We start from the raw sequence: 12,308 nt of genomic DNA, 5'->3' as shown, positions 1-12,308 counted from the left end.
CCTGGCCTCCTGTCTGTTGCCCCAAGCTCACGGGGCTCCCTGCCATTGCAGGACCTCCCAGCTCACTGTGCCCCCTGCCTGAGATGGTTTTCCCCAGGACGGTTGCCTGGCTGAGCTCTTTTCGTCTTTTAAGTGTCAGATAAAATGTCTCTTTTTCAGGGGCTCTTTCCTGACCACACCCTCTAAATAGCCACCTTGAGGCATTATTCATCTTTCCTCCTGATATTTTCATTCACAGCTCTTATCTCCAGTTTTCAACTATGTAACTGACATGTGTGTGTGTGTGTGTGTATTCTGTGTCTGGTCTTCCTCCTTTAGACCATGAAGTCCACAGTAGAAAAGTAGAGACTTTTTAATACCACTGTGTGCGGTTGCTGTCACATTCTCACATAATAGGCACCTAATCAGTGTTCAGAAGCTCCAATACTTTGGCTACCTGACGCGAAGAACTGACTTATTGGGAAAGACCCTGATGCTGGGAAAGATTGAAGGCAGGAGGAGAAGGGGATGACAGAGGATGAGATGGTTGGATGGCATCATGGACTCAATGGACATGAGTTTGAGCAAGCTCCGGGATGGACAGGGAAGCCTGGCGTGCTACAGTCCATGGGGTCGTCAAGAGTTGGACACGACTGAGCAACTGAACTGAATTGAATCCGTGTTTATTGAAGGGATGAATGAATGAGTGTAAATTTCACTCGCCTGATGAAAGTGCTGTCCCAGCAATGCTGTGTTGGTCACAGTCGAGACCTCAGAAGCTTCCACTTTGCCTGTCTCTGTCCCAGTTTCCTCACTTGACGAGGGGACCCCTGCACCTGGCCCCTGGCAACATCTGGCCCCAACCCAGCCCTTTCTCTACAGAGCTGAGGTGGTGCCTGAAGCACTTACTTGAGTTCTCTTCCACTTGCACTTGTCCTTTGGACAATGTCCCACGCCCCTCGGACAGGTGCTCCCGGGTCCTCTTAGGGAAGAGAATCTTTCCAGCTCCCTCCAGCATGGCAACTGTCTGAGTTCGTGGTTTCAGATGGCCTTTTTAAATGACTGCCTATGCATCTGTGACTTTTCCAGTAAAGACTCTGGTCACAGGCTCTAAACCACAGCCTGGACTTTAGGGTTAGAGCGGTGGTGTTGTTCAGCTGCTAAGTCATGTCTGATTCTTTGTGACCCCTTGGACTGAAGCACACCAGGCTTCCCTGTCCTTTGCAGTCTCCCAGAGTTTGTTCAAATTCATGTCCATTGAGTCGGTGATGCTACCCAACAATCTTATCCTCTGTTGCCCCCTTCTCTTCTTGCCCTCAATCTTTTCCAGTGTCAAGGTCTCTTGCAATGAGCTGGCTCTTCACATCAGATGGCTAAAAGATTGGAGCTTCAACTTCAGCATCAGTCCTTCCAATGAATATTCAGGGTTGATTTCCTTTAGGATTGATTGACTGGTTTGATCTCCTTGCAGTCCAAGGGACTCTCAAGGGTCATCAACACCATAATTCAAAAGCTTCAGTTCTTTAGCCCTCAGCCTTTGTTATGGTCCAACTGTCACATCCATACCTGACTACTGAAAAAACTATAGCTTTGACTATATGGAACTTTGTCGGCAAAGTGATGTCTCTGCTTTTTAATATGCTGTCTAAGATTGTCATAGTTTTGAGTGGTACCAGCTTCAAATTTCCCCCTCTGCCTCTTAACAAGCTGCGAGACTTTGGACAAGTCACTTCTCTGAGTCTGCACCTTCAGGGCTCAGCACAGAGCAGAGACTTACAACATGATGACCAGGGTCATTATCATCATTACTGTTACCTTTCACATCAGGATGAAGTAGATGCTAGGAAGCCTAGGTTTCCCTTTTTTTCACCTAGAATTCCAGGGCTAGCCTGGCTGAGGGATTGCCTGTTACTTTTTAATACAGAGCCACCAATACCTATCTCACAGCCGGAGTGGCAACCTCTGCCTCAACCCTCTTTTCCTTCTCAGTCTGGAGAGATAACTTCAGGGCACCCTCTTCTGGTCGACAGCTCAATTCACCTGACACTTGAGGGCAAAGAGACCACAAAGAGGGTTGGTTTGTTTTTGGTGGGAAAATCAGGTTTCTCCTGGCTTGTTCCTGGTTTGAATCCCTGCGTTCCTAAAACAGGATTTCTGCCATCATCCACTTGTCCTGAGACACCAAGGAAGAACGTTGGGAAACTGGGATGGGAAGCCAGGTTCCAGCCTAGTCTGCCTTGGGAAGAGACGTCACCCGGTTGAGGACAAGCCACTACTAGACTGCTTTCTTTGGCAATGTCTCACTTCCAGTCCTAAGTCTGGCTTCTTCCCACCTCCTCCCAGGTAGGCACCTGTCTCCGTCTCTGGCTTCAGGATGATGCTGAGGGCCCTGCCAGGGACTAACTGTGCTGGCTGCTCTTTAGGAGATGAGGGATGGGTGCAGAGGGCAGTTCTCCAAGGCTGGTACCAAGAAAAGCCCCACCCCCTAAATCCATCCACAGCCACATCCTATGGCTCTCCCCTTGCCAGGCATCTGCCCAGGGTGGTAGAGAGAACAGATGCTAGGGTTCTGAGCTCTTGAAATGGTGTTGCTTCTAGTTGACTCTAAGAAACAGAAACTCTTGTGTGGAAAAATCACCACTGGCTCCATTAGCAATTAAGCACATGAGAAGAGTATGACTCAGAGCCTCAGGTAACGTCACATACTGTCTGGAAGAGCAAGCGGCTGTCAGGAAACCTGGCCCAGGGCAGGGAAGGCAGGTATCCATGCACGTGGGTTCAGTTCATTTTACACATGAGATTGGGGGCCAAGGATACACATGAGGTCTCAATTACCAAATCATAAAACATTAAATTTCGAAGAGTGACCATTTTGTCCGAATTTATTTTATAGACGTGGGCATAAGCCCAGAGGCAAGTGACTTACCCAGAGCCATGAAGGGGGCAGTGACAGAGACCAGCTGGATTGCCCAGCTCCTAAATGCAGTGCTCTAGACTTGAGTAATTTCATAGGCTGGAGCAGAGTTTGTTATTTAAGGTGGTTCAGTGGAAAGCCCATATAAAATCATCCCTAAACTCTCTTCTTGCCTCTTCCATTTCTAATTTTGGTAATTCCAGATTCTCAAATCTTAGTTTTGGGCTTCAGAGGCCATTTGGGTTTGATCCCTGGGTTGAAAAGATTCCCTGGAGAAAGAAATGGCAACCCACTCCAGTATTCTTGACTGGAAAATTCCATAGACAGAGGAGACTTGGAGGCTACAATCCATGGGGTTGCAAAGAGTCAGACAGGACTGAGTGACTGAGCATATCAGGGGCCATATTCACAGTTACCTGTCAAACACAGTCTACACAATATTTGGCTACATGGGATAAGAGCCACTTTTCCTTTTAATATGGAAATAAAAATCCTGGCTGCCATTAAAATATAACAAATATATATAATATAAAATAAGGAATTACATGTACAGACTTGGAAAGTGAAGCCTTTCTTTATGGCTCATTTATCCTTTTTAAGAGGGCTTCCCAGGAGGCGCTAGTGGTAAAGAATATGCCTGCCAACGCCAGAGATGCAAGAGAGGTGGATTCGATCCCTGGGCCAGGAAGATCCCCTGGAGTAGAAAATGGCAATCTGCTTTAGTATTCTTGCCTGGAAAATTCCATGGTCAGAGGAGCCTGGCAGGCTACAGTGTATGGGGCCACAGAGAGTCGGACACGACCGAGTGATTAAGCAGCAGCATCCTTTTTCAGAGCCTTTGGTTTTAATTCCACATAACCTGCCTGATTTCCTACTGACCTGAAAATTCAGGCCCTTCCCCTGGCTTGATGTCTGAGCCTCTTCCTCATGAAGGCAGGGTGGCAGCAGCCACAAGGAGGCCCTAAGATGATAGGACTCTGAAGATCCCTTGTCCCTGCTCGCCACCTGGAGCACAGGTGAATGCTCGGGCATTGCCCTGTCTCTTCCAGTGATGGGGGTATTTCTTTGGGTGTATGTTAGAGAAACAGTTTCCACCCTTCCTTCTCAAGAATAAAGTTCAAGCTCCAGGAGGCCTTGCCTGAGAACATTCACAGCAGCAGTTCCTCCAACACACAAAAAAAGAGAGAAATATTTAAACATATGTCAATAGGGGAATGTGATTGTGGCCTATTCATGCAATGGAAAATAACACAGCAGCAAAAAGTAAAGGAACTAGAGCTACATAAATCTGCATCAAGGAAGCTCAAAATTTTAACGTGGAGCAAAAATAATGTGATACAATTTGAAATTAAAAACACAAACTACTCTACGAGGTTTACACATACATGTAGTAAAAACAGAAAGGTTTGGGTGAGAAACCCCAGGTTCAGGATGGTGATGTCCTGAGTGAGAGGCTAAGGGGATTTCAACTATATTTGTCAAGTTTTATAAAACTTGGCAGGAGTTCACGTGTGTTTATCGGATTATTTTTCTGCATTGCCTATGTCTAAAGGTTTTTATTTATTATTTTTTTATGCTTCATCTTTTAAAAAATATTTGTCCATTCACCGATGGCTGCACTGGGTCTTCTGCATGGGCTTCTCACTGTGGTGACTTCTCCTGCTGTGGAGCACAGCTTCTAGGTGTGCGGGCTTCAGCATCTGTGGTGCGAGGGGTCATTAGGAAGTCGATTCATAACCACTGGACTCCCAGGGAAATCCATGTCCCGAGTATTAAGAAACAGGAACTCGAACACACACATGCACACACTAGGCAGCTGGCCCTGTTAGAAGTTATTTATTAACCACTGAGAGGTTTTTACTCCAAAGTATGACACCAGACATATGAGTACAACATCTCATGCGTCTTTTTGTGCTTCGGTTCGTGACCACAGAATAGACACGGCACTGACAACAGGAAACACAGGCAGCAAAAACAAATCACAAGGACTAGGTCTTTTTTGGTGGTCCTCACCTCCAACTGGCGTAGGCTGCAGTCGCCTGCTGCCCAGGACTCCTTTATATCCCAGAGGAGCTGCCCCAGAGGACTGCTCTCCCATCCAGCTCTCTCTATACAGCGTTGACTGGAGGAGATTCACCATTACTCAATCTACACCAAGAGTCGTATCTCAAATTGAAATGGGCAGACTCGGGCAAGGTCTTGATCAATAGGCACTCAACAAATACATACGGACTTGATGTAAGAAGTGAGTCGCAAGATGAATGAGATTAGACTCTCAGTTTTCTACCCCATCGCTGTATCTGTGACAAAGCCAGATCACCTTGTGGGCAACAGCCCAGTCGGAGACGGTTTCTCCCTTTATTTTCACCTCTGCTTCATGCACTTAGAAAATGCTCCCTGGCAAAGGACCAAGTGTTTCTTTTAAAGAAAAGATCGGACGCATTCGCACAGACCCAATTACTCTAATCTGGTAGTCAATTGCAAAAGTATCTGGTACAAGGTAAGCGGATGCAAAGATTACTGAAGTTTTTTCATCTGCAAGTCTGATATCTCTGGGAATTTAAAACTCACTGAGATGGAGTTCTGGTGGGAAACATAGCTTTTATATTCTCATCTATATATCCTCATCCTTATAGCTCACTATGTTAATTATTTACATAAAGTAAAATTAAAGGGAAAGTCACTCAGCCGTGTCCGACTCTTTGCAACCCCATGGACTGTAGCCCACCAGGCTCCTCTGTCCATGGGATTCTCCAGTCAAGAATACTGGAGTGGGTTGCCATTCCCTTCTCCAGGGGATCTTCCCAACCCAGTGATTGAACCTGGTCTCTGTCACTGCAGGCAAATTCTTTACCATCTGAGCCACCAGGGAAGCCCAATTATTTACATAGTGAGCTATAAATTGTCATTAGGTGAATGGTAATACTCAACATTATGAATTTCTAGACCAGCTGCTGAGGTTTCTGATGACCTTACCATTGAGAACTCAACTAGGACTCGGATTTGCATTCAAGTTAGATAAAAATGTATATTTTTCCTCCTACTCCTTTACCCACCCTTCATTCACTAATTCATTCAACACATTTTTATTAAGGGTCGATGAGTCAACTGTATTCTAGGTGCTTGGAATACACCAGTGCACACAACAGGCAACCCCCCCTGCAAAACCTGTCTTATCTCTGTTTAGTGAGATGAAGGCTGACACCGAACATGTCAGGCAGAGACACTTGACTCCTTTCAAGGACACCCGTTTTGTCTGGATTCTGGAAAACAAAACCTTTGACACCAAAGAAATGAATGCCTCATGATAGATGGCTGTGGGTGGACCTGATACTCTGGCATCAGGGGCCCCGAGAGCTCACTGCAAACATCCTTTGGTGTGACTGTATGGCAGGCTCGTGGACTTAGAAGGAAGTAAAACCCACCTTTCCTGATGTTAAGTCTAGGATCCAGACTCCTCTGGATCAGAGTAGCAGTTGTCACCAAGAACTGAGTGCTGGTCAGCTTATGCAGGGGAGGCTTTGCTCTGTTTCGGCATGCCAACCAAAAAAGGGAGGCCAAAGTGGTGAGAGGGCTCTCGAAAGATGTGTTGTGGGAAGTCCGTGACACACGCCTTGCCTAAAAAACACTTGGCAGGAGGTGGCCAGACTTAATGGGAGAAATGTCCGATTACATGAAAGATCTTCTCATTTGTGAGCAATGAGATATTGTTTCTGTTCCTTCAGGGGATCGGCAGAAGTTATCTCTAAATGCTTTCCTACTGCTGTCCAGAAAGGAAAAGTGGTTGACAAAAGATGACACGTCTCTGCTCAAACTCTCAGGCAGAGACCAAGAATGACTTGACTTGTTACAGGACTGAAGGAAAGGAATTCTCTTCTAGATCAGGGGCCCAGGGTGACCTCTGAAGGCCCAGAGTTTGGCTGTCAGTATTAAAAAGTCCAGATGCAGAGTCCGTGGTTCTAGAAATGTCTGGCACTTGCCAGGGATGCTCAGCTGCCAACAGGAAACTTAAAAATGATCTGCTGGTGGCTTCGGAGTTTGTTTCTAGTGAGGGGTGCCTATGGCATGGGAGTACAATTTCATCTATTGCATCATTCACAGAGACCAAGCTGCCACACCATTAGGCTGCTTTTATGGATGGTCAGCAACAGAACCCAGAAATCCTGGTACCCAGGCAAATATTACATCCACTCGAGCAAGGCTCATAATATTATACTTAATGATGTGGACAGCTATTTGGAATAATCAGGTAGCAATGTGAATCCTAGCTGCTGATTATTTACTAATTAGTGTGATAGGTCCTAAACACAGCGACAGAGGCACACTCTGAAAGATCTCCTATCCTCCTCCCCTTCCACAGACCCGGACTAAATTAACGTGCGCCCCGGATGGAATTCCTTCTCACGCGGCTGGTAGGCTGAGAAGGAAGGAGTCTGACTCAGAGGGTCACTTTGGTGATGCTGGTGGACATGACAACTAGTGCCCAATAACCAATGGGGGAATCCCACCTACTCCTGGTCAGGGAAGGGCTCCCCAAGTATAACATACACTGATTTTGAGATGAAACAATACACTTATTCAATAGAAAGCACAAAATTCAGTCCAAGAGCAGGATCCAAAAAAAGCGCAAACGAGAACGTTAAGAATTCAAATGATTAAAATGAAAAACGGAGGCTCCTAAATTTCACACTGTGGTTAAAATGTCCAGCAATTGGCACTGGCTGCCCCGGGAGTTGGGGGCCCGACAAGGACTGTGAAACCGAGTTGGGGGTTTTGCGAAAGGGATTTCTCCAAATGCAGTGCTTCAGCCTCTTCATCCGAACCACTCTGTGCTTGTTAAAGACGCAGGCTCCTGGGGTCCAGCCAGGATGATGGATTTGGAATGTCTAAAGCAGGGTCCGGGAATCTGCTGGTGATTCTTCACACACTGTTTGGGAACTGCTGGGTTAGTGCCTTGGGTCAGTAGCACGATTTCATGTCGGCTGATTTTCCATCCCACCCTGACCATCTCTAATTCTTTTGAGATGATCCAGGATACAGCATTTCCGTCATCCTTTTTGACACGCTTATTTTTAAAAAGCCACATTCTTTGCATCTGTGATTTCCCCAATTCAGCTTTCTGTGCATCTGACACCCACTGCAAAACCTGCACACGGATCATATTTGATAAGCGTCTCTTTCAATAACACAGATCAGCAAAATGTGTTCCTTCTGACCCACATGTCCTGTCTCCGTCCTTGCTCATTAAGAAATAGGAGTGTGATGGGAGAGGAAGAGGATCCTGGTCTCTGCACACACGTCTCTCTTCTGGTGTCAGAATGCGGATGGGGCACAAGAGGAGGGGACAGAGGGTAGTGGGGTGGGGGGTGCAGACTGTACCCCAAGAGGGCGGCGGCTTGGGTGGCTGCCTAGAGGTGCAGCTGATGCCACATGGCGATCTGCCGGCGTGGGTTCTTCAGCATCTCCTCCCAGTGGCTGCGCTCGGAGCCTGAGGCATGCAGGCCCAGGCTGCAGTGGCCGAGCACGCAGCTCTGCCCCTCAGCGCCCAGGCCCAGCACGTCCAGCTCCACACTGGAGGCCCGCAGCAGGTCATCCGGCAGCTCGAACATGATCATCTCGTTCCACACGGGGTTGATCTTGTGCTTGGCTCGTTTTGTCTGCTTCTTCTTCAGCTTCCGAGCCTGGTGCTTTAAGGTCACCTTGACAGAGACATCTGGGGAGGGACGGAGGAAAGAGACAGAGAGAGGGGACAGGAGTGAGCTTCTGGGGTCTGGGGCGGGGAGAGCTGGGGTGGAGCTGCCTCTTGGGGATGGAGAGACAGGGTCTCTGGCTCTAGATCCTCACTGAGGCTTCTGCTCCACCATCCCTTTCCCCCTACCTCATGGGACATGTATTTATTCAACAGAGGGATACAGCAAAAGCTCCTGCCTGGATTATGGAAACCAGATCAGAGCACAGTACCTATGGCTGGTCATTGGGTGGCCCATGATAGGGTCATGCTGAAGCACCGCTAGGAAACCTTTCTCAAGAGCCCCTCTGAATGCCTTCATGTCCCATATCAAACCAGGCCCAGGATGATGGTTCAGACATCCTGCAGCTTGATTTTAAACTCAGACCAGGAACACTATGCTATCCCTACATTTTCATCCGCTTAGTTCTTCATCCAAGCATTTTCGTCTCTTCCTGAGATAGCAGGTCTCCTGCTGGTTGACTGAGCTTTTCTCTTCTGTTCTTTTGCAAGTTTTACTGGAGGATCCCACCCCACGTGGAGGGTGAGGGCAGCCTGCCTTGACCCCAGTAGAGCTGCCCGGCTCTCAACCCCCACCCCAGAAGTCAGGCAGCAGGTTACTAGACAAGCTTTCACATAGCATCTTGAGGCTCTAGACTGGGATCGTGTTTTCATCAGTCAGGATTTCCAAAGCTAATGTGAGAATAATTGTTACTCTATATTTATTGCTATAATTATCACCCCCAGGTGGTTACTTTGCTATTTCAACAGAGATATTTGAGTGATAAAGTGTTGAGCTGTAATTGTCCTGACAGGAGCTATAAAAATTAAAAAAACAAAACAGCAGGAGGCAAAGAATTGTCTAGAGGGGATGAGGCAAAGGCATTGAGTTCTGACCTCTGGCTCAGGGATCTGTCAGCCAGACCAACTTGGGTGATTTTTCATTCGTCAAAAATCTCTTGCCCAAAGGTCCTGACTGCAGAGGCAATTCTTTATTTGCTTCCTGCTATAAATATCTATGTATTTATATCCTGCTCTGAGCACTTGGCTCCCAGTCCGGGTGTCACACGGCTGACCAATGCTGCTTTCTTTCCTGCTCTGACCAGAGAGGCTGTTTGGTCCTTAAGCCTTGGGGCCTGTGCTGGAGTATCCAGAGGGAAAAGCCAAGGCTTCCGGGGCATTGAAGAGATGTTTATTTGCGTATATGGGGCAGAGACGCCTCCTCAGCCTGTGCGCCCACACGCCTTCTGCCGTCACCCACACCCAGCTGGTGTGGGGATGGCAGGTCGACAAAGGCTGGGAAGAGAGAGGAGTCTAGGGTGGGTGTGGGGAGCAGAGTGGTGCTAGCTGAGACTGGAGAAGGGAAATCCCACCACCTGCCCAGAAGATGTGCCCAGCCAGGTCTGGGTGACAAAGTGGGGCCAAGCTTCCCCTACAGCCCAGATTCTCCACTCCCTGGCTACAGTCTGATCCTGGGCTTCCTGTGAACCGTGGATCAGGCTGTTCTTCTCACAATGGATCTGCAAGGTGGGAGCCCTAGGAAGCTGACCCCTGGGCGCTAACGGGTAGGACTGGCCCGGGAGTTAATGGACATGACTTTAGGGAAGTGAGGGTGTCCTTCAGAACTGGTTTGTGAGCTTGGGGGTGGAGGACACAGCTGAGGCTGACTCTACAAAGGTACTCACGTTCCAGGGCCCTGCTCACCCATCCCCACTGCCTCCAAGCGTCACCTCCATCTGTGCACATCCCTAGAGGGGCCCTGGCTCCCCTCTCACACGTCACTCACCCTTCCCCAGGAGCTCCTTGGACTGGTTAGAGTGGAGGTTCTTGGCCTTAATCAGCACAACTAGGAGGCGGTTGGCGGCCGGGAGGTAGCTGATGGAGAGAAGGACCTCTCCTGTCCCCGCAGACGGCTCCTGAAACAGAATCGGGGAGGCAGGAGGGCAGCTTCACTTAGGGATGCCCTCTGGCCCCGTCACTATCGCTGAGGCTGGGGTCACCCTGGAGTTGTATCCAGGAGGCATCGTGGAAATCACTTACCCATCAGGGCTGCAGAAGGGAGGAGGGCATAGAGAGATCCTACGCCAGCATGTGTTTCAATATGAGTTTCTTTCATTCGCCACAATCGTGATTTTCCAAACAGCTCGTATTCAAACCCAACGTACCAAACACATCAAAGAGATGCCATTCAGGATGCGGGCAGGACAGAGGGCCAGGACTTCCTCTCAGTTCATCACCTGTGACCCCCTCAGGCATCTTTGCACAGAACCCTAGAGTTCTAGTTTGAAAACCACTGCATTGACTGATCAGGTTCCTGGAGCAGCGGGATGTTGCAAGGCATTACTCTGGAAAAGAATCCCTTCCAGCCCCTGCAGGGTTGAGAGATGTGATGTGATCACATCAATAATGTGACGCACTAATGCTGAGCAGGGCTTGGCTTGGCCTACAGAACGACCAACCATGTCAACAAAGGCCAGGCATACGGTGGGAGCTAACATGCCACAGACACTCCCAGGAACTGCGCTTTGCTGAAGCCTCCAAGAAGCATCCAGCGTGTCCAGCCGCCTGCCCCTCCCCCACCCCCACCGTCTGCATGCCCCTCCCCCACCCCCCACCGTCTGCAGCTTTACAGAGTCTCTCCATTGAGATTCCTGCAAGAGTTTGTTTGGAATTTCAACAAATCCACTGAGGGCAAAAAATAAGCGAGAGTCCCCACAGGAGGCAGGTCATAGTCTAAGGGTAGAGAGAAGTGTATGGACTCCAGAATCTAACCAGCTGGGTCTCAAGTCTGATCTCACCATTTACTAGCCATGTGACCTCGGGCAAGTTATTTCACTTTCCCAAACCTTCATTTCCCCATCTGTAAGATGGGAACCATAATATCTCCACCCAATAGGGTGGTGAAAATTAAATGAGGAATTATTTAACGGCTTAGAACAGTGGCTGGTGCACACGACGGCATCTTTACCCTTGCTTTGATGATTATCATCAGTTATCAAGAAAGGATAGTCACTACTTCTTGAGAATATTAATTGGGAACAATGTTTCCGGGTGAAGGGGAGACAGGGTTTGGGGAGTAAAGCTGGAGGATGGAGGAGCTGGCCAGCCCTCTGCTTGGGTCATACATTCGGAAAACATGTCTTCAGTATGACCGCAACAATTCAATTAGCCCTAGGTGGCTGGTCGTGTGATGGAATGTTTCTGGGAGTTGCCAGGAACTTTGGTAGCGGCATTAAGGGTAGCAGCTAACACAACACACTCTGCTAGGTGCAGTTACGATACCTATCCACTGAGGCTGTCATCCGCACAAAGGTATTCCCAGCACCTGGTTCACAGCTGACACATGATACATGTCGTGAGAAGGAAGGGCGAGGCATCCAACGGTAAGAGGGATACTGACCTGGTTCCCATTTTAAGTCTGAGTGCCTGATGCTCAGAGTGGGCTTCACTGCCTGAGCTCACGTAACCAGTGCGTGCGTGTGTGTGTGTGTGTGTTAGTCACTCAGTCGTGTCCGACTCTTTGTGACCCCATGGACTGTAGCCCGCCAGGTTCCTCTGTCCATGGAATTCTCCAAGCAAGAATACTGGAGTGGGTAGCCATTCCTTTCTCCAGGGGATCTTCCCGACCCAGGGAATGAACCCAGGTCTCCTGCACTGCAGGCAGACTCTTAATGGTCTAAGCCACCA

The 12,308-nt window shown here is 48.5% G+C and overlaps 1 protein-coding gene across 1 annotated transcript in view; it reads right to left on the bottom strand.

Moving 5' to 3' along the window:
- Positions 1–4,721: 4,721 nt before the first annotated feature.
- Positions 4,722–12,308, bottom strand: part of SYT13 (synaptotagmin 13) — a 42,138-nt gene continuing 34,551 nt past the window's right edge. The window contains exons 5-6 of the mRNA XM_070383148.1: positions 10,408–10,537; positions 4,722–8,606 (exon numbers count right to left, since the gene is read on the bottom strand). Of these exons, the coding sequence (XP_070239249.1) occupies positions 8,302–8,606; positions 10,408–10,537 (435 nt within the window). The 3' untranslated portion in view covers positions 4,722–8,301. The remainder of the gene's footprint in view (positions 8,607–10,407; positions 10,538–12,308) is intronic.

The sequence above is a fragment of the Bos mutus genome, chromosome 15 (assembly GCF_027580195.1).
Source record: "Bos mutus isolate GX-2022 chromosome 15, NWIPB_WYAK_1.1, whole genome shotgun sequence".
Taxonomy (NCBI): domain Eukaryota; kingdom Metazoa; phylum Chordata; class Mammalia; order Artiodactyla; family Bovidae; genus Bos; species Bos mutus.
Note: the sequence above shows the minus strand (reverse complement) of the source record. Positions and strands in the feature narration are given on the sequence as shown.